The 22199-nt window shown below is 36.8% G+C and overlaps 4 protein-coding genes and 1 pseudogene across 4 annotated transcripts; 4 read left to right on the forward strand and 1 right to left on the reverse strand.

Annotated features, from left to right (window-relative positions):
- Positions 1-3474: 3474 nt before the first annotated feature.
- On the forward strand, positions 3475-4653 carry LOC111896182 (uncharacterized). The gene is made up of 2 exons (XM_052766635.1): positions 3475-4138; positions 4190-4653. The coding sequence occupies exons 1-2, from the start codon at positions 3475-3477 to the stop codon at positions 4651-4653; spliced, it is 1128 nt and encodes a 375-aa protein (XP_052622595.1).
- A 182-nt stretch (positions 4654-4835) lies between these two features.
- LOC111896196 (uncharacterized) lies at positions 4836-5868 on the forward strand (annotated as a pseudogene).
- Positions 5869-6361: 493 nt separating this feature from the next.
- On the forward strand, positions 6362-8775 carry LOC111896194 (uncharacterized). The gene is made up of 4 exons (XM_023892212.3): positions 6362-7640; positions 7728-7871; positions 7947-8180; positions 8270-8775. The coding sequence occupies exons 1-4, from the start codon at positions 6789-6791 to the stop codon at positions 8384-8386; spliced, it is 1347 nt and encodes a 448-aa protein (XP_023747980.1). The 5' UTR covers positions 6362-6788; the 3' UTR covers positions 8387-8775.
- A 677-nt stretch (positions 8776-9452) lies between these two features.
- LOC111896192 (uncharacterized) lies at positions 9453-11574 on the forward strand. The gene is made up of 4 exons (XM_023892207.3): positions 9453-10381; positions 10468-10605; positions 10982-11221; positions 11302-11574. Exons 1-4 carry the CDS (start codon positions 9545-9547, stop codon positions 11416-11418), a joined length of 1332 nt encoding a protein of 443 aa, XP_023747975.1. The 5' UTR covers positions 9453-9544; the 3' UTR covers positions 11419-11574.
- A 3133-nt stretch (positions 11575-14707) lies between these two features.
- LOC111896198 (putative late blight resistance protein homolog R1B-17) lies at positions 14708-17687 on the reverse strand. Its single transcript, XM_023892215.3, has one exon. It carries the CDS (start codon positions 17572-17574, stop codon positions 14911-14913), a length of 2664 nt encoding a protein of 887 aa, XP_023747983.1. The 5' UTR covers positions 17575-17687; the 3' UTR covers positions 14708-14910.
- Positions 17688-22199: the final 4512 nt, after the last annotated feature.

The raw sequence follows: 22199 nt of genomic DNA on the forward strand, positions 1-22199 counted from the left end.
TCAACTGTTCTTTTTTTTTGTTTGGTTGTTATTCTTCTGTATTCTACCTGATTAGGCTTCTGCCTTATGTTTGTTACCCAATTTATTCTTATTTGTGTTACGCCTTCTGCCTTCTGTTATGACTTCTGCCAATTTTTTTTTGGTTGGACTGTGTACCTGTGTTGTATTATAGCACTAATTAATCCCATCCAATAACAAATCACTCGATGCTATGCAAATATTTAAGGTAAAGTTGGCCTTTTGTGTTGTAATATATACAAGAATGAGTGTAATAATGTCTGTCACATATTTAGAATAATAGCAAAAGCGTTGATGTAGCACCTGGTTCCTGATACGTAAGATATATCTGAGTATTTTGTATTTTTGGCCGTGGACTCGGCGAGTTGGGGGTCCGACTCGCCGAGTAGAGACGAGACTTGGGGCGCGGTTAAGTTGGCGACTCGGCGAGTCCATATTATGGACTCGGCGAGTCCGCGATGTCTGATGAAACCCTAATTTCCAAGGGTTTGCACCCTATTTAAACGACCATTTGCGCCCCAACTCCGCCCCATTCACCCTCAGAAGCTCTCCATACGTTCTAGCTCTTGTTCTTGTGAGTTTGAGGCTTTTTAGTGTGTTTCTTGAAGAATTTGAGAAGGAAGTGGAGTAGATCAAGAGGAAGGGAAGGAAGCCAAGCATCTTCGTGTTCTCTCAGTAGTTTCTTGGAGGTATAACTCGTTCTCCCTCTGTTTCTATGCTTATTACTCCATTAAAGACCTCCTTGAACCATGTCCCAAGCTTGGTTGTGCATTGTTGGTTGATTCAAGTTGCTAGCCTTTAGATCTAGACCCTATTCAGTCCCTGGAGCTTGGATCTACTGCCTTTATGGAGTCATATTGCACACAAGCCCTAGATCTACCCCTTTTGTTGCACTTTAAGCCTTAGAACCTTTATTGGTGGTGATCTACACGTAAAGTTGGAAACTTTACGTGTAAACCAGGCCACAGGAGCCCAGATCTGTGGATAGCATAAGCTGGATCCAAGCAAAATGGACCATTTAGAGACTACATGGTAGAAACTCGGCGAGTCGTTCATCTGACTCGGCGAGTCTGCTCGCGAGTCTCCGAGTTTGTCCCCTTTTCGTTATGTCGAGTAGAGTAGTGAGTCATGGGGTGTGACTCAGTGAGTTGGAAGCCGAACTCATCCATGAAGGGACTCGGCGAGTCATTGCCCTGACTCGGCGAGTTCAAGGCAATCTCCTTAGATCAAGATCAGACTCGGCGAGTTGTTTATACAACTCGGCGAGTCGCAGCATAAGTGTTCATCGGATGAAGATGAACTCGCCGAGTTGTTCATACAACTCGACGATTAGGATGAAGGACTTGAACATCAGCTTGGAAGGAGTACTCGTCGAGTCAATGCCTAACTCGACGAGTAGAAACGGAATCCAGGTCAGTCGATTGGACAGGGACTCGGCGAGTTGGGTCAACTGAAAGTTGACTCTGACTTTGACTTAGGGCATGATCAGGGGTAAAATGGTCATTTTACCCAAAGGTCAGTTAGCAGTGTTTGATTGAGTATGTTGTGGGAATTGCAGCCGGAGGATTTCCGGAGCAGTAGCAGCAGTAGTAGACAGTCAGTTCCCGATCAGATCAACAGCTACTTCGAGGTGAGTTACCTTCCAGTAGCGGTGGGTCTACGGCCACAGTGTCGGCCCACCAATAGGAGTCGTATGATTAGATGATTGTCTTTGCGATATCATCTAGGTTGCTACTACCTGATATGTTATATGCTAGCATGATATGTTATATAAATAGAGACCGGTTGTCAGGACCGAAGGGTAGTGCAGACACCCCATAAATGTCTGACAGTACGTGATGATATGTTTGTATGCTGGCTTGTTATGTTATATGCGATAGAGGTAGTAGGAGGGGACCAGTCCCCAAGTTCGGTTGTTAGGACCGAAGGGTAGCCCAGATACCCCAGATATGTCTGATATCATGTTATACATGATATATGTGTGTAAGTAGCAGTAGGGGTGAAATAGTCCCCGAGGATTGGTTGTTAGGACCGATGGGTAGTCAGCGCCCCAAAATAGCTTGACACGGGTAGTCAGCACCCCAGAATGGCTTGACACGGGTAGTCAGCACCCCAGAATGGCTTGACACGGGTAGGACGGCACCCCAGAATGGCCGCACGGGTAGTCGGCACCCCAGAATGGCCGTACCGGGAAGACAGGCACCCCAGAATAGCCTGGCAGTATGTATGTTATGTGTTTGTATGGTATGTGGTACGATGGGGGAACTCACTAAGCTTTGTGCTTACAGTTTACAGTTTTGGTTTCAGGTACCTCTTCATCAAAGGGGAAGGAGATGGTGCGGTAGCGGCACATCATACACACACACACACACACACTGGTTTCCGCATTACTAGATTTCTCTGGGATTTATACTCTGATATTTCAAATGGTTGTATGATTTGGCTTTTAGACATGGTCTACGTTGTGATGTGGTTTGATCAAACAATGTTTTCAATTATTAACGTTTTCTAAAGTAATGTTTTTAAAAACGAAATTTTTGGACGTGAAAATTGGGTCGTTACAGTTGAAACTACAATTGAAATGTTCAAACTGCTTACAAAAAAAATTATCAATGGGACCAAAAATTGTAATATTTTGTCCCTCCTAAAAATTGTAATATTTTGTCCATCTTTTGTTCATAATAGCAGAGAATTTATACCTGTTTGTACAGGTAATACCCTTAACTTGAAATGTTCAAACTGCTTACAAGTTTAATGTTAATGTCATTATTGTTTAAGAATTAAAAGAATGTGAGTATGTTATAATGAATGTCTATTACGGTTTTTTTGAAGCTAATTACATGTTATTTTTTTGAAGCTAATTACATGTTATTTTTATCAGAATGACTGTTTTGCCCCTGGATTACATTTAATAAATCATAATGACTGTTTTGCCCCTGGACTACATTCAATAAATCAGAATGACTGTTTTGCCCCTAGATTACATTTAACTTTTATAACAAAAAAGTTTATTAATTATTGGTAAATTATATAATTACTGTTTTTTTGAAGCTAATTACATGTTATTTTTTTTGAAGCTAATTACATGTTATTTTTATCAGAATGACTGTTTTGCCCCTGGATTACATTCAATAAATCAGAATGACTGTTTTGCGCATAGACTACATTCAATAAATCAAAATGACTGTTTTGCCCCTAGATTACATTTAACTTTTATAACAAAAAAAATTTATTAATTATAATTAATAAATCAACTCTTTATAATTACATGTTATTTTTATCGATGTTGTTTAAATTTAACTCAAACTATTTGATCATGTATCAGAAAAAGGGATTAGTTCATATATAGTCCTTATGGATACTCCGGTACTCAACCCTGCTCATGCTTTAAGAGCCCGACAATTGCAAGTCGTTAACTTGATTTGCTTGTTGTTGACTTTTATTACACAACGTAATATGGCCAACAAAAAGCAGGTTAGGTTACCCACTAGAAAAGTTATTTTAGAAAGACAAGTTGTACGGGAAGAGTTGCTACACGATCTTTTAGAAGGTGGTCAATGTTGTGACCTTATTCGTACGAGTGAAAATGCTTTTAGGAGATTGTGTGAAATCTTACATACTGTAGGTGGTCTACGACGTACGCAACGCATGTCCGTTGAGGAACATGTTGCTAGATTTTTGCATATTGTAAGTAATGATTTGCGAACTCGGTTTACCTCGTGGATGTATCGTCGCTCTAGATCAACAACGAGTAGGTGCTTCCATAGAGTATTACGATCGATTATAGCAATAGAAGGTCTTTATATTCAGCAACCTACATGTGATGTTGTCCCGAGAGAAATTCAAGAAAGTAGGAGATTTTATCCTTTTTTCAAGGCTTGTATAGGGGCAATAGATGGAACACATGTTCGTGTCCATATGCCTAACAGAGATGCCCCTAGATACCGTGGTCGTAAGGGATACCCGACAATAAATGTATTAGCTGCTTGTACATTTGATTTGAAGTTTACGTATGTGTTAACGGGTTGGGAGGGTACTGCATCAGACTCGAAAATAATAAAGAACGCATTTACTAGAGATGATAAACTACTAATTCCATCAGGAAATTTATTAAACCAATGTAATTTCAATATCTAATATTTTTCAATAATATTGATTAAGCTCTTTATAGGTAGATATTGTTTAGTAGATGGGGGTTTGCCTCATACGAATAAACTAATGGCGCCATATAGAGGTGTTAGATATCATTTAAAAAAGTACTCCATGCGTGGTCCACAAAATTCTAAAGAGTTGTTTAATCTTCGTCATGCTTCCTTACGTAACGCCATTGAGCGAGCTTTTGGTGTCCTTAAAAGAAGGTTTCCTATCATTCGAAGTACAACGAAACCATTTTACTCTTGTGAAACACAGTCTGCCATAGTTTTGGCATGTTGTATTCTACACAACTTTTTATTAGATGAAGACCGCGACATAAATCTTGAAGATGAGGTGATGCAGGAGATCTTAAACGGACCACAAGAGCAAGATCGTTGTAATTCAACAGAAACAGATGAGGATAATAGTAGGGCAGATCAACTAAGGAATTCAATTGCAAATGAAATGTGGGCAAATTATTTGGCACATTCAAACAATTAAATTAATATGTAAAACTAGTTTCATATTGATGCATTTTGTTTTCAATTTCACATTTTATTGAGGATTGGTTTTTGAGATTAATTATGTGTTTTACCCTTCATATTTTTCATTAGTATTATGCTTCGTATTGTGGTCTAACAATGTATGATTCTTTAATTTTTATTCCTATGTGCAAAGTCATCATGAGCAAACAAGAAGCTAGTGGTAGTGAAAAGGAACAAGTTAAATGGTCAGATAAGATGGATTATGCGTACATCAAAGCGATGATTAAACAACAAGAGATAGGCAATAGGGTGAATGGTAGTTTCACACTAACTGCATATGCTCAAATGGTTGAGGAGTTGAACACAAAGCATCAAATGAATATTACCAAAAGTCATTTGAAGAATCGCTACAAAATCTTAAAAAAACATTTTTCGCAATGGTACGATTTGTTTAGGGGAATTTCATTGAGTGGGTTCTCTTGGAATTCAACTACTCAACTAATAGAAGCGGAGGAAGAAGAATGGGATAATTTAATAAATGTAAGTGTTCCTTTTATGTCTATGCTATTATTATTTTTTTAAATATTTTATGTTATCGTTTGCAATATGAATTATTTTTGTGTTGTTAAACAGTCAAAACCTGAGGCTGCGTTGTTAAGGACAAAAAAGATTGCAAACTTTGATGATATGTTGGTATTATTTGCAAGGGATAGGGCATCTGGTGCACATGCTGAAACGGCGAAAGAAAGAAATGACCGATTAAATAAAAATGAAAAAAATTCAAGTTGAAACAATTAAAGAAGTTGACGACTTGTTAGCTAACAATGAAATTCATTTGGAGAACGAATATGTTGATCTTGATGATGACATTCAGGGTGTTATTCCAACTCCATTTTCACAAGGGCAGTCTTCAGGTGCAAAGAAGTGTAAGAGTAAAAAGAGGAAATTTGAAGAAGAAGAAGAAGATTTTAACTCAAAGATAATGAAATCGGTTGATAATGTGGCTGGTGCTATCAGGGAGGGTAATGTAATATTTGATAGAGCTTATCATCGGGAGTATACAGGGGACGAAATTTATAGAGAATTGGAGTTGGTGGGTTTGGAACCCCATGAATTACCGAGGGCTCTAAATTTTTTGGCAGCAAATCAAGCAAAAGCTAGGACATTGTTCAATTGTCCCCTTCAGATACTTATGAGTGTCCTCAAAGATATGATGGGTGCACGTGATTGAATAACCTTGAGTGATTGTTACTGGATTGATCTTATGCGTTTATGATTTTGGTTTTTTTTTTTTAAAGTTGTTTGTGGTTTTTGTTTTGCATCTTGAAAACAATTGAATAACATGCAGTTTTCCTTTTTTAAAAAAGTTGTTTTGTTAATGTTTTAAGTAGATGGGAATGAGGGGAGAGTTGGTTATTATTATTATTAATTTTTTTTTTGGGGGGGGGGGGGGGTGGGGTTAGAATGGATGTGAGGTTGTAAATATTTATTTAATAACATGAAGGATATAATTGTTTTTTTTTTTTTTATTTTATTTTTTTTTTTTATTTTCCTTTCAACTCGGAAGCACTTAAAATGAATACTTTATTTTCCTTTCTTTTGAACTGGGGAGCACGGAATACTCAGAATATAATCGAATATAATACTTTATCCTTTTCCCTTCCCTTCTTTTCTTTTCCCTTCTTCCTTTCTTTTCTTTTCTTTTATTTCCTTTGGCTTAATGAACTCAGGAGCAGGAGGAGGGTGTTAAGTAAATGTTACGGTGACTCAATTAGATTAACATTCTTTATCGCCAATTTCAAATTCATAGTAACATGATTATGTTCTTTTCTTACTTCTTCCTTCATTATTTTTTTGCATATAATCGAACACATTGGAATTGCTCTTGTTTTTCATACCATCTTCTATTCTCTTGTCATGAAGTGCATTAATTCTTAGTTTATTTGAATCAACAAACTTATGGTCGTCTTTACCTACTCGGCTTACATGCGATTTAGACGAAGTCCTGCTACTGAAATCTTTAACTTTTTCTATAATTTATTTCTTAATGTTGACTCGCAGAAGCAAGAAAACAAGTGATTGGATGCAAATTCAGATATTAGGTAGTTCTGTAAAAACTATAGAATCCCGAAATGAAAACCAGACATCAAGATGACGATGAGCTTCAATGGATTCCATCGTCTCTATTACATCATCTCCATCGCACTTCTGTTACAACCACCATCCGCCATCGCCGGAGATTCAATCCTCTCCAGATTCCAACAATATCTTCAAATCAATACATCTCACCCATCACCCAACTACCATCAAGCTGCAGATTTCATCCTCTCCCAAGCTAAATCCCTCTCCCTCGAATCCCGCACCATTGAATTCGTCAAAAACAAACCCTTGATCCTTCTAAAATGGCCCGGCAAAAACCCCGACCTCCCTTCCATTCTTCTCAACTCCCACACCGACGTCGTCCCCGTCGAACCCCACAAATGGTCCCATCCTCCCTTCGACGCCACAATCGACCCTGAAAACGGCAACATCTACGCTAGAGGCTCACAGGATATGAAGTGCGTCGGTTTGCAGTATCTAGAAGCAATTCGGAAGCTCAAGGATTCGAAATTCGAGCCATTGAGGACAATCTATGTCTCGTTTGTTCCTGATGAGGAAATCGGTGGACTCGATGGGGCGAAGAGGTTTGCGAATTCGAAGATATTTGATGAGATGAACGTCGGGATTGTGTTGGATGAAGGATTGGCGTCGCCGGAGGATAAATACAGGTTGTTTTATGCGGAGAGACGTGCGATGTCGTTGGTGATAAAAGCTACCGGAGCCCCTGGGCATGGGGCTAAGATGTATGATAACACGGCAATGGAGAATTTATTGAAGAGTATCGAGAGTGTGAGGAGGTTCAGAGCATCTCAGTTTGATTTGGTGAAGGCAGGCGTCAAGGCTGAAGGCGAGGTCATCTCTGTAAACATGGTCTTCCTCAAAGCTGGAACTCCTTCTCCTACTGTAAGTCTGATCCTATAACTCCATGATTAATCCATCTCCTTTTTGTTTTGATTGTAAGGAATATGATATAACTGTTTTGTGGATTAGGGTTTCGTGATGAATTTACAGCCATCGGAAGCGCAAGCTGGTTTTGATATTCGAGTGCCACCAATTGCCGATCACGATCAAGCATCGTTGGAGAGACGAATTGCAGAAGAGTGGGCCCCAGCTTCACGAAACATGACATTTGAGGTCAGAAATAAACCCTGTTTTTTTTTTTTTTTTTTTGATCTTTCCTACATTAAGTCCTTTTGAGCTGTTTATCAGATTCGGCAGTTTAAGCAGAAGGATTCTGGGAAGCCAATTTTGACAGCCTATGACAGTTCAAATCCATGGTGGACTCTAATTGAAGAAGCCATAGTTAAAGCCAAGGGCAAAATTGGAAAACCAGAGATATTTCCTGCTTCAACCGATGCTCGATACTTCAGGATGAAGGGTGTTCATGCAATTGGGTTTTCTCCCATGGCAAACACTCCTATCCTTCTCCATGATCATAATGAGGTGAACATTATCTTTTACAATCTTTTGGACAAATTTTCCGACTCACTATTCAATAATCTTATGAATTTGTGTTTTTGTTGTTGATGCAGTTTTTGAACAAGGAAGAATACTTGAAAGGGATTGAGGTGTATGAGTCGATTCTCAAAGCTTTTGCATCTTTTGTTGAAGCTAAAAATGGGGAAGATTCTTTGGGAGATGAGTTATAAAAACGGATGTAGATTTGTAGGCAATTAAACCCTCTAGTGCATTTACTACATGCTTTTGGTGTCTTGAAGTGAAGATTTCCTATAATTAGAAACTCAATTGAGCCATTTTACTCGGTGAAACTCAATCACAAATATTTTTGGCCTATTGCATACTACATAATTTTTTGCTTGAAGAAGATCGTGATATAGAACTTGAAGAAGTGACATGTGAGGTGTTAAATACATGGACGAGAGAGGGGAACAAATAAGATTCATTCAATATCAAACAAAATGTAGAGTGAATATTTAATACGTCTATTTAGCTTATTACACATGTTTCGTACTATTTGACTTTGAAACTTCATTAATGTTCAATGTTTAATGTTTCATTATTGTCAAGATTTAAGTAATGTTTATGTTATCGTCTTTTCTTTTTTCAACGAGTTCAATTGGTAATACAAAAAATAACATAGCTAAACAAAGATGGTCCAATAAACCAAGTGTTGTTGTAAGTGTGTTTTAATTAATACAAAAAATTAAGGGCAAAAACATAAGTGTGGATTTTCTAATTTTTCTTCCAACTCAAGAACATGATTCCCCTTCCATTCCATTATATTCCCCTCAAACTCAAGAACATTAGTAACTAATATTTCCCTTCCATTGAATACCCTATCCTCTTTTACCCTTCCTAAAAAAAAAAAAAAACTCAAGAACATGGTGTAAAAAAATTCAAAAACTTATTTTACTGGTTTAACCTATGTTTTAGTCCAATTCTAAAATAAATCTAGTACTTTTAAAGTAATATATAACGTTTATATATAAATTTAAGAAAGAAAAAATGGTGAAAATGTGAGTTTCCTAACAGTTTTTCGAGCTGTAAAACATGATAGAGTTTTGAATTATTTTTTGAGATACACGCATTTAAATACCAGGAACTATAGTCTTTGGTATTTTGGGATTAGCAAGTCGTAATTGACCATTGCAAGATTATTATTTGTCATTTTAATGATATCTTAAAGAAAATATCAATTTAATTGTAGATTTTTGTAGATTATCTCTTTAATAATATGTATGATAAAGATTCGATGCCCAAAAACAAAAACAAACCCGGAACCTAGTTCTGTGAAACGGCTTTTTATAGAATTTACCAGATGAGAAGAACCAGGCATCAAAATCACGATGAGCTTCAATGGTCTCTTTTACTTCATCGCCGTCGCCCTTCTGCTACTAACCACATCCACCATCGCCAACGATTCAATCCTCTCAAGATTCCAACAGTACCTTCAAATCGACACAGCTCACCCATCACCCAACTACCACAAAGCCGCCGATTTCATTATCTCCCAAGCTAAATCCCTCTCCCTCGAATCCCGCACCATTGAATTCGTCAAAAACAAGCCTTTAATCCTTCTAAAATGGACTGGCAAAAACCCCGATCTCCCTTCCATTCTCCTCAACTCCCACACCGATGTCGTCCCCGTCGAACCCCACAAATGGTCCCACCCTCCATTCGATGCTGCAATCGATCATGAGAACGGAAACATCTACGCTAGAGGCTCACAGGATATGAAGTGCGTCGGGTTGCAGTATCTGGAAGCAATTCGGAAGCTCAAGGATGCGAAATTCGAGCCTCTTAGGACAATCTACCTCTCGTTTGTTCCCGATGAGGAAATCGGTGGACACGATGGAGCTGAGAAGTTTGCGAATTCGGAAATTTTTGATGAGATGAACGTTGGGATTGTGTTGGATGAAGGATTGGCGTCACCGGAGGATTATTATAGGCTGTTCTATGCAGAGAGGTGTCCGATGTGGTTGGTGATAAAAGCTACCGGAGCTCCTGGGCATGGGGCTAAGCTGTATGATAACACTGCGATGGAGAATTTGTTGAAGAGTATCGAGAGTGTGAGAAGATTCAGAGCATCTCAGCTTGATATGGTGAAGGCTGGCCTCAAGGAGGAAGGCGAGGTTGTCTCTGTGAACATGGTGTTTCTTAAAGCCGGAACCCCATCTCCTACTGTATGTATAACATCTAAATCCATGATTCCATATCTCTCTTTCTCTCTCGATTGTAAGAAATCTAATTGAATTGTTTTGTGCATTAGGGTTTTGTGATGAATCTGCAACCATCTGAAGCACATGCTGGTTTTGATATTCGGGTGCCACCAATTGCTGATCAAGCATCGTTGGAGAGACGAATTGCAGAAGAATGGGCCCCAGCTTCACGTAACATGACATTTGAGGTAAGAAATAAACCCTTGTTTCTATTTTTATCTTTCATGCTTTCCATACTTGCATCTGTTTTGGATTCCTTATAAAGATTGACTCTTTTCATTGATTTATATTTATAGCATTTTTTTCCCCTATATCTTCCTATTCTATTTCTAACATTGTATTTTGTAAAATCTTCCTGATTATAGCAATGTTATGAAAAGGCCAAGTAATTTGCATTAGATATTTTCAATATAATGTCCATATAAGGAAAAAGTTCAAAGTACAAAACTATAATTCATAAGAATTTTCAGAGTACAATTACAATGTCTTAATAAGAAAAAACAACCAAAGTAGGATTTCTATTTATTGCATTTAGTTTTTTTAACTATTTATCATCTTAAACAGTATAAGCAGAAGGTTTCTGTGTATGGTGCAAATGGGAAGCCAATTTTGACAGCCTATGATAGTTCAAATCCATGGTGGTCTCTAATTGAAGAAGCCATAGTTAAAGCCAAGGGCAAAATTGGAAAACCAGAGATATTTCCAGCTTCAACTGATGCACGATACTTCAGGATGAAGGGTGTTCCTGCAATTGGATTTTCTCCCATGGCAAACACTCCTATCCTTCTTCATGACCATAATGAGGTGAACCTTTTGAACAAATTTTTTTTGGACAATTTTGGGCATCACTAATCGTATTAATTTGTGTTTTTTTGTTGTTGTAGTTTTTGAACAAAGAAGAATACTTGAAAGGGATTGAGGTGTATGAGTCAATTCTCAAATCTTTTGCATCTTTTGTTGAGGGTAAAAATGGGAAAGATCCTTTGAGAGATGAGCTATAAAAGATCGGTTGCGTGTGTTAGAATTGTGTAAAAATTCAGGCATAATTCTATTTGGAAAATAAACCATGATTCCTAATGTATCTTTAAGAAACCTGGAATGTTTGTAATTTTAGCACCTTTATTTTTGCAATAAAATCATGGAGGATTTTTGCCAAATAGGATAGCATTGTACTTTCATTGGTTGGTTTATTATAGCATCTTACTCTCATTTCTTCCTATTAGGATAAAGTGTATTTTGAAAAATCTACTCGAATTAAAGCAATGTTGTCCAAATACAAAACAATTTTAAATGCTATGATCGAGTAGATTTTCAAAAGTAAAATGCCTTGATAAGAAAAAAATTGTGGTACAATAATATAATTGGATGGATAATCTAAACTACAATAAAAAATTGGAAGTAAAATAAATGAAAGTAGGATGTTATAACTTATAATAGACAAATTAATGAAAGCACATTAATATGCCTTGCATTTAGCCATTTTAAGGGTAAAATGTTGATTGTTGCATTTAAAACACAAACAAACTCTACTAAAAATCTAGGGTTGAATGCAAGAAATAACAATGTAAGTTAGTAATTTGTTAATTATTACATTTTACTTTCATTTCTTCCTATTTCAACATTCTACTTAAAAAAAATATATATACATTATAGCAATGTCCTCTAAATACAAACGAATTTCACTCTTATAATTGGATAGATTTTTCAAAATATAAGATTATGATTAGAAAAAAAAAACAAAACTGCAAGATTGGTCCCTGTGGTATTCAAAAAACTTTGGATGAGATCCAAAAACGTTCCCACTTGCATGGAAGGTCTAAAATCAAAACATTTTTGTGATTTTGGTCTAAAAAAACTTGAAATGATGATTATGTCTTTTTATGTTTATTATTTTTTTTATTTTTTATAATTATTCTAATAATATTTTAATTAAAAAATAAAATAAAGAAAAAAATTATCCCCCACCACCCACTGCTCTCTCTCTCTCTCTCTCTCTCTCTCTCTCTCTCTCTCTCTCTCTCTCTCTCTCTCTCTCTCTCTCTCTCTCTCTCTCTCTCTCTCTCTCTCTCTCTCTCTCTCTCTCTCTCTCTCTCTCTGTCTGATTTTCAGAAGAATGGAATATCACCACTACCATCTGAACAACATGAAGATCTGGGAACCAGATGAAGATCTTGTGTTCATCTCATAGCTAATACACAAATGCCAAAATTTAGGTGTTTATTTGTTACATTCTTTTATTATTTAGTTGGCTTATAATACATTATTAGCTTAATTATTTCATAACACTTTTAAAAATCATGGCATCTACATCTTTTAGGTGTTCCTAATCAAAGAGGTTCATACAAAGTGAATTATACATATGACCTAGACTACTACTAGAGAGCATTTTAAGTGAGAACGAGAGGAACTATTTTGCCAAATCATGTTGCAACTTGTTCAAGATAATAAACGTATGAGATTATGAGGTTATATGAAAATCATCACCACATTTTCCACTGGAAAAAACACCCCACCTTTGCCACCGAAAAGAACATCCCATCAAACCCACTAAAATCATAAATCCTTTCAAACCAAAAATCAAATTCATAAATCCTAACAAAAAATAAACCACAAATCCATATGGGAAAGAAACAAATCAATATGAAAAGAAAGAACAAAGTGATTCTAATTGTTGTTATGTATGTGACGACGATGATGGTTTAGATTAGCAATGATCTGGTGATGATGGTGCAGATCAACCACAACGTGTCTAGGAAATGCCCGTCTGTTCGATCGTAGGAGGGCCACGACGTGGCGGTTGATTGAAGTCAAAGTAAACTTTGATTTTGACCGTTGACTTTTTGACCACAGTTGACTTTTGGTCAAACTAAGGGTTTTGGGGTGTAGACTGAGATGGTACTCTTTATTGCTGTTAGGTGTCGTGTAGGATCAGTCTTTGCCAGGTGAGAGTTGTGGTGTTTAACTGTTAATTACGAGGCGAGTTATCTCACTATACTTGTCTGTATGGTAGTATATGTTGACCAGCCGGATCTTAACTATTGATTATTGATGTATGTGAATTGAGTTGCTGATAACTCCGAGTTGTCGTAAGTCCATGAGACTGCTGATACTCCCCAGGGTTGCTGATAACCTGTAAGGTGTGTTGTTAATCCATAGGGCGTGCTATTAGCCCATTGGGACTCGTTGATAGTCCCCATGGCTGTTGAAAACTCATAGCTGTTATATTGTGTGTTGTATGTGATATTTGGAATTGCTGATAGTTTCAAGGCTGTTGTTATGTGATGTGTTGTATGAGATATTTGGAGAATTCACTAAGCTTTGTGCTTATAGTTGTATATTAAATATTTTGCAAGTGCTTTTCAGATTGTAAAGGTGTGACTGTACACACACATTAGCAACTTTATGATTCGAGATTCTGCATTGTCTTCATTATAACTCTGATTTCTGAATAATGGTTTATGAACAATTAATTTATCCTGAATGTAACTTTATCAAAAATGGATGTTATTATGTTATTTTAAAAATGAAAAATTTAGCCTGAGTTTTTGGGATGTTTCGGATCGGTTGCAGTGTTTAGATTAGCTCTCGGCTTTTAGAAGACCTCCGAGAGGAAGCGTGGAGGCTCTTCAATTCCCAATAGGATACTTGGGTTTGGTCTATAGATGTGTTCGAGTTTTACTGTGGCTTCGGCGAGATCTCTTATTGATTCCAAAATATTTGAGGTTGCCACATTTCCTACCAAGGTGGATTCGCTTTGTACCATCCAAGGTTAATGTGTTTTTTTGGCGGTTGACTTTGAATAAAATCCCTTCTAAAGTGAATCTGGATAGGAGAGCGATTGATATTGGTTCGCTCATGTGCCCTGTATGTGATCTTGATATTAAGATGGTTAGTCACATTTTCTTTTCCTACAACATGGCATCGGATTTGCGGGCCCCTTTGCGAGATGGTGGGAATTGGATTTACCTGTTTTCTCGCCTATATCAAAGTGGTTATCTTGGCTTGATCATGCTCAGATGCCTCCTGACAAAGCAAGGAAATGTTTGGATGCAGCTTGCTTGACTATGTTTCGAGTGATTTGGTCTTTTCGGAATAAATTATTGTTTAGCCAGCCATCACAAACCCCTCAAGGCGTTGCTTTTGGATTCAATTCAATAAGGTGGTTTTTTTTGGATTAGTGCTAGGAATCCAAAGTTTTATGACAAGTTGGTAGATTGGGTGAAAAATCCTTCTTTTTAAACTCTTGCTATGTAATTAATGCTAGTTTTCTTAATATTAATGCGGCCGACAAAAAAAAGAGAAAATATCACATTGAACAATAACAAATTTTGGGTAAAGAAGACAAAAAAAAGAGAAAATATCACATTGAACAATAACAATTTTTGGGTAAAGAAAATCAACAGACATTGTACTAATTCTATGTAGCAAATACACCATCTAATTATGTACTAAACATTCATGCTGCCAGTTGCTTACTCCACATGTAAAATGTATTAGTCGTCATGCTGTGGTACATAAGAAGGTATATACCTTCCATCAACTTTGATCTTCAGTTCATAGTTTCCCACATCATCTTGCTCCTGTCGTATTTTTTGAAGGGATACGAGAAGAGAAGCACCACAATTCTCAATGTGAATACGTTCAAGCGTTGAGATGTCCCCTAATTCAAGGGGTATCTCTTCAAGATCAATGCAATTCAGCACCTCTAATCGTTCGAGACATGGAAAGTTGATACTTGAGGCTTTCCATTGTTTGATATTTAACTTTTTAAGTTTCAAGAATTTTAGTCGTTGAAACTGCTCATCACCTGTTTCCCAAAGGGTTCCATCAAATCCATTGCCTTTTATTGCAAGAACCTCAAGATTAGGCAATGATTGAATGATCGACATGTGGCTCCACGGTAGACCACACCTTTCAAGTGTAAGTTGTTTCAGCATTGCAGGGAACCTAATAATGTGATTCTTTCCCAAGTTTTGTTCACCTCTGAGAAGTTCTCGCTCAACTGATCTCCTTCTGCTGTAGCCCGACCCAGTTAACGCCAAGAATTGAAGGTGATAGAGTACTTCAAAGTCATTTTCCTCGTCAGAGTAAAGAGTAGATGCAAGTCTCTTGATCCTAGGAAAACATTTCTGAAAATTATCTACCCCATCTCCCAACACCACATTTGAAATATATTCCAATTTCATCGGTTTTTCAATAGAAGGAAGATAAAGATCTGCTTCACAGTATAAATGCCTCAGATTCACCAAATTTGATATGTCACTAGGTAAAACCATAGAACTAGAACTTGTTCTAACAATGAGGGTTTGAAGGTTCCATAAATTGCATATTGATGGTGGTAATGATGACAGCCAAATGTCAAGGTGCCTTAAGTGAACTAATAATGCTAAATAGGGGGAAAAATCAATCGTTTCACATTTTTTTAGATCTAACACCCTAAGAAGTGCAAAGGAATAGAAAAACTTTGAGATATTGTCAGTTAAGGTTGTGTCCACATGATTGCACAAAAGCGATCGAATACTTGGGGTGGGCGGACTAGGCAAACTCATAATGTCAATTTCTGGATTTATGATCACACGGCGTTGCTTATGTGTGGTCATTACCTCATAGAGATGATTAGATGGTGGTGAGTCTATGTTCAAGAAGAATCTTTCTTTTTTTCCTTTTTCCACACATACCTGCCTCACAAGATCATGGACTTTACAACAAAGGACATCACCCATCATATCCCATTTTTCTACAATAAGAAGATTTCTGTCAACAAGATCCACCAGGTAACCATTAGCAATTTTCTCCAAGCTTCGACTTCCATCTTCTTGTATAAATCCCTCAGCAATCCATACCCAAATCGACCATGGTGAATATATCCGGAAGTCTTCTAGAAACCCTCCCAGATAGAGAAAGCAGTCTCTCAAGTGAAGAGGCAGATGGTGGTAACTTAATGCTATTGTTTCCAGACATCCTTTCTCATCACTAGCAATGTACGAATTGACACTGCAAGAAATTTCTACCCATGAATCTCTACTCCTTGGTTCTTTTGCTAGAACTCCTGCCATCACAACCACAGACAGCGGCAATCCATGACAGTTTTTTGCAATTTTCTTTCCAGGATCAATTAACCATTTGGGACATTCGTCTCCTTGGAACACCTTCACACACAGCAACTCCCAACTTTCTTCTTCTGTCAAATGTTGTAAATGATGAATTAGTCCATGTGATTTTGCATGTGCAGCAACTTCAGTGAGGCGACTAGTAAGAAGAATTCGACTTCCAGTGTTATGATCAGGGAAAAACAACTTCAACTTATCCCATGCCTCTGTACTCCAGATATCATCTATGACAATCAAATATCTCTTACAGTATAGGCTCCTGTGCAGCTTTTCATGAAGTTGAGAATCCGTTGCTTTCTCAAGCTCTGACTGACCATCTATGGATGACAGAACTTGAATCAACAGATCCCGCTTGTTATATGTTTGGGAAACAGTGACCCATCCAAGGATATGAAAATGATAAACAACAAAAGGATCAGTGAACACTTTGTTAGCAAGGGTTGACTTACCAATTCCACCCATACCAACAATAGAGACCACATCCAGATGCTTTCCATCTTCAGCAAGCTTGTCCCGTATTATCTCAGCATCACGATCAATCCCCACAACGATTTCTTCCAATACTTTCTTCGACCGGAGTGAATTTTTAGTGCGGGAAGTTCCAGCAGATTGCATTTGCAGTGTGCCAGGTCTCTGAGAAGCCTCCATCTTCATGTTATCGATGCTCATAGTCATGAATTCCATCTTGATAGAATCGATTGATCTCATAACAGCTTCAAGGTTCAGGGACGGGTGAAAGACATCAGATCTAGGGAAATAGCCGTAGTTTCCAAAGTGGACAGTGGATAGAAAGAGATCGACGATATCTTCTGCTTCTTCTGCTACAGCTTTAAATCTTTTCCTCAGACTTGTGACTTTTTCAAAATTTTCTAGGCCATGGTCTTGGTGGATGAAAAGGGTTTGGATCATGGAGCCAAGCTCTTCATAAAGCATTTGGAATTGAGGCACTTCACGTACAATTGATGGTATTTTGATGATTGGAATATCGTTGGAGTATATGAGCTGCTTCAACTTTTTCATGAACATCTGCACATCTGCATACGCCATCTTGTTTCTTCCGCTCCTGCAGATCGGTAGTAGCTATAACGAAGTTGTTTTTGGATGATTCCAATCATGTGGTGTGTGGCTGTCAAATATTTAGACTCGAATTTTGGTTAATCGTCACTACCAAAAAAAAAAAAACTAATGTAATACGGGGTATAAAATACGGATAGTAGGATTAGAGTATTCTATTACGGCTGAACAAAGGAAAAAATTTATATAATATAACTTTTTATTTTTATTATTATTTTTATCGGTATTTTAAAACATTTAAATGCATATAACCATATAAGACGTTTTGGGCATTTAAATGCATATAACCATATAAGACGTTATAAGCCCAAAACTGAAATTAATCGGGTATTTTAAAACATTTAAATGCGTATAACCATATAAGACGTTATAAGCCCAAAACTGAAATTAATCAAGTTACTAAGCAAACAAAGAAAATCTGTAAACTGATGTTACCGTTACGTGGAGCTTAGAGTTCATCTGATCGGATTGCAACGTCTTTTTTTTTTTTTTCTAGAATTTAGTATGTATTTCGTTTTCTTTGGTAAGTTTTAGCACAATTCAATGCTTTTGTAGTTCAACATGCTAAGAAGTTTATAGAATAAATCACTCTATTCCATGTTATGAAAGAACATTATGAATTTGGGATGAAATTGAGCTGTTTAATATTCCTTTTTGGCTTTTGTTAGTAATCGGTTCAACTCCTCTAAATATCAAGAGGTAGTTTGTGTATAATCGTTTTTGCTTTTTTGAAATACTATAATTTTTGTTTATGCTTGCCTATGGTTAGGTTGATCTGCAAACTTAGGATATACCTCATTGAATTGGTTAAAAGAAGTGGAATTGAAGTTTGTTAGGTAGTTTGTGTATAATATAGTCACAAAGGCTAATTATTGCTTTATGCGAAACTATTCCTGATGTAAGGACTAATATGTTGGATTAATCATTTATGTGTCCCTTCAAGCTTAAGTTCTTATGTGTGAATATTCATTCCCTCTTTGTATATTTACTTTATTCTTTTGGTCTACCTACCAACAAACACATCATAAAGAGATTCTTCATTCAATTTAAATAAGTTTTCTTTGATTCGATAGAACCTGTTTGTACTCACGGTGTGGATATCTTCTCATCTTGCAGTTCGTGGGAATCTCAAGGGACATGATAATTAGCTGTAAATGTCTTACTTTGTTGTTTGAAAAGTAAGTTACTAACTTATGCTTTCTCAATGCGACCAGAAATAAGGAAAATATAGATCCTCATTATTGGGTAGACTTATAAAAAATAGATGGTTGGTCTATATACTAGGTAAAATGCTATAAATAAAAATTTACATTTATTTATATACTAGGTTAAATAAGAAAAACATGAAAGTACAATGCTATAATTGGATTAGATTTTCAAAGTACAATGCCTTAATAAGAAATTTTCAAAGTGCAATACTATACCGGGTGGATCTTTCAAACTACGATGCCTTACAAAGAAAACATTGAAAGTACAATGCTATATTAGGTATACCTTTTCAAAACAATACCTTGATAAGAAAAAATGGAAAGTACAATGTTATAAGTGGTCGAGAAGTTTGCAGCACACTTTTATGGTCCTTATAAAATCAGTCAAAGAATTGGGAAAGTAGCTTACAAACTGGAATTACCCCCGGACGCATCAATACACCTCGTTTTTCATGTTTCACAATTAAGAGCATCCTATGGGGTTCCTCATACCTTACTTAACTACCAATCTAGCTCAATACATATCTTGAACTAGTAGTAGAACCCGAGGACATTCATGGGGTTAGACCAAAACAAGGAGGAAGGCCTGATGAGAAGGAAGTCTTGGTTCTATGGTAGGGGTTGACATATTCGGAGGCTACTTGGGAAGAATTCAACAAACTTAACCAGCTTTACCCAGATTTTAATCTTGAGGACAAGGTAAAATTTTGGGCTAACGGTGTTGATAGGCCCCCAAACATGCTAGTCTACAACAGGAGGAGCAGGAAGCCCAAAGCCCATAAATTTCTTTTTTTGATCAACCCATTTCCAACTATTTATGATTTGAGAATTAGTACGTAGTAGAATAAATTTAGTGGGTTAGTGGGTGTACCTTGATCTTTTTGTTATGACCTTAACACTTATTTTATCGTAGAAGATAGGATCCACCCTGGCCAGGCAGGTTCAAAAAACAGCTGGTGATGTCATATTTTATGCTCATTTCATATGTATATAATATATATGTCTCATGAAATTGCAATGTTTGACTATTGGTCAAATGTCTAAATATCCTTAAAACTATAACATCCCAATTTTCCAGGCCATTTTTTTGCTTTTAATTATATTACTTATAAATATGTTCGAGGAAAAACAGTACTGATATCACATCATGTAACAACCTGATATTTCGAATCTAGGTAATAACCTGAAAGGGGCAAGTATTGTAACCTCTTTCAATGTAATGAAATTAACTTCAAAAATAAAATGTTCAAAAGTCTCTATTTTGTTACCTACTATGTTAGATATCATTAAACCGTGATCGTACATAAAAAGAACGTCCAAATCTGACTTCGTATAAGGAAGTTATGATTTTTCCAAGTTCGGCACAGCGATAGACAGCTAAAAACTCGAAACAGAGATCGAGCGACTTTTGGCCGGAATAACCTAAATGATAATCGAAGGTCTCGACAATGGTTTTTCAACGGTAAAAGGTTTAGCAAAAACAGACGTCGGATAATGAAGTTATGAATTTCTAACGAACTTTTCTTACCCCGACCTTTTAATAATAAATAATAAAAATAATTTATTAATTTGCTGATGGAGTCTAAACGAAAGTTGTAGAGCGTAGTCTCACCTACACGTGGATATAAAGAGCATCGAAAAGGGAGTTCGTATGAAGAAGATATGAATTTTTGAAGTTTACTAAATAATAAAAATTTAAATTTAAATTAAATTTCGGTATTATCCGAAGGAGGGGTCACCGGCCCAATCCGAGTTACGCCCAACATACCCTCGTACGCCCAGCGTACTCGAGGACTAGGCCTCGGATCGTCCACGTCGCCCCCTATGCGAGGCTATGCCCCGTCCCATCCGAGCTCCGAGGCAGTCGAGGATTCGGTCACGCATGACGCACGCGTACGCCCAGCGTTCCGAGACGATTCCAGCCCCTATAAAAGGGATGCGAGGGTTCCGGGGAAAATGCTCATTTCCTCTCATCTTTCTTGCATTTTTGCCTCGTTTTCCGTTTAATAAATATCCCAAAGTCCCGGTTCCCATACTCAAGCCCCGAAGTAAGTTTTATGCTCCCGAGATTCCCGAGAATCCCGAGAAAATCCGCTTTCTCAAGTCAAAGTTCTGCTCGGTTTTCATCTCACCTTCTTCGACCTATCAAGTGAATTCATACCCCCTTTTATACACTTTCAAATACTTTATAATATACTTTTAGTACATTTCGGGGGAGAATACAAGTAAACACACGGTTATTATCGTGTGTTACATAAAGTTTCACTTTACTCATTTTTATCAAATGAATCATATGTGATTCATAACTACTATATGAAAACTCTTGTTATACTTTGCATGAACTAGATTTATACAAAGTACATAGTATCCGAAGTAGCCATCATTGTTAAACCGTTTTATGCATTCAAAGAACTTATGACTTATGCTTTGTCAAACATTGTGAAAAAGGATAAACTTTGCATACAAAACTACTACTTTAATACAGACTTAGTTGAGAATCCGTGAGACGTTTACATCTTCAAATACTACCTTTTTGCTAAAAGGTACCACTTCAAGTCCTGTCTATAACCAGAGTCTCCCGTTGGGAGAACGTGTTAAATGTGTATAGATATATACGGGAAGCCATGATCCCGCGCCCTGACTGTTAGCTACAGTCCATCCTTGGGGTGACAGTTTGTCATAACGCTTCGCCGCCTGAAGAACGTCGCTACAGGCATATTATGTTTAGTATGGTTATAAAACTCACCGGATATACAATTATTATAGTAATTCTGATTTATGAATGGGTAACTATTAAAACTACTCTTCATCTAACAACTGCGATCTTCTTATAGGTTTTATTATATGAAAATATGCCTCAATCTTTTAAAGCATGTCTGTTGCTTTCGGTTTCGGTCTTGGACATTAGACTGCTTGTTACTTTAGGAAAATAAGGGATTTTCCTGTATACAAAACAAACAACTAATAGGAAAATAAGGGATTTTCTTGATTCAACTATCTACATTTTTCCACACGAATATATTCTCATGCATTTCATACTTTTATAAGAAAATAAGGGATTTTCTTGGAAAACATACACGCATTTTGGAATGGCATAGAATTTCTCAAAACTGCTTATGAACTCACCAACTTAATTGTTGACACTTTTACTTTGAAATATCTTGTATTCTCAGGGAACTGCTAAGCAGGTTTGGAAATCAACTTTTGGGGATTTACACGCTGGTGTTAATTACTTCTTTTGAAAGATGTTTATGTATTTATCTTTTGAACATGTAACGAATACAATTATGTAAACATTTTGAAAACCTTTATATGTATGGTGGTGTGTACTTTCCTTTCTATGAACTGTTATGATACTAAATATGATGTCCTCCACCCCCGAACATTTCC

This window comes from Lactuca sativa, chromosome 8 (genome assembly GCF_002870075.4).
Source record: "Lactuca sativa cultivar Salinas chromosome 8, Lsat_Salinas_v11, whole genome shotgun sequence".
NCBI classification, from domain to species: Eukaryota; Viridiplantae; Streptophyta; class Magnoliopsida; order Asterales; family Asteraceae; genus Lactuca; species Lactuca sativa.

Excerpts from the sequence above, each read along its gene's own strand:
- LOC111896182 (XM_052766635.1), top strand. The coding sequence starts at position 3,475 with ATGGCCAACAAAAAGCAGGTTAGGTTACCCACTAGAAAAGTTATTTTA. Across the intron at positions 4,139-4,189 it reads AGGAAATTTATTAAACCAAT|GTAGATATTGTTTAGTAGAT; the intron begins GTAATTTCAATA and ends AGCTCTTTATAG.
- LOC111896194 (XM_023892212.3), top strand. The coding sequence starts at position 6,789 with ATGACGATGAGCTTCAATGGATTCCATCGTCTCTATTACATCATCTCC. Across the intron at positions 7,641-7,727 it reads CTGGAACTCCTTCTCCTACT|GGTTTCGTGATGAATTTACA; the intron begins GTAAGTCTGATC and ends TTTGTGGATTAG. Across the intron at positions 7,872-7,946 it reads CACGAAACATGACATTTGAG|ATTCGGCAGTTTAAGCAGAA; the intron begins GTCAGAAATAAA and ends GCTGTTTATCAG.
- LOC111896192 (XM_023892207.3), top strand. The coding sequence starts at position 9,545 with ATGAGCTTCAATGGTCTCTTTTACTTCATCGCCGTCGCCCTTCTGCTA. Across the intron at positions 10,382-10,467 it reads CCGGAACCCCATCTCCTACT|GGTTTTGTGATGAATCTGCA; the intron begins GTATGTATAACA and ends TTTGTGCATTAG. Across the intron at positions 10,606-10,981 it reads CACGTAACATGACATTTGAG|TATAAGCAGAAGGTTTCTGT; the intron begins GTAAGAAATAAA and ends CATCTTAAACAG.
- LOC111896198 (XM_023892215.3), bottom strand. The coding sequence starts at position 17,574 with ATGGCGTATGCAGATGTGCAGATGTTCATGAAAAAGTTGAAGCAGCTC.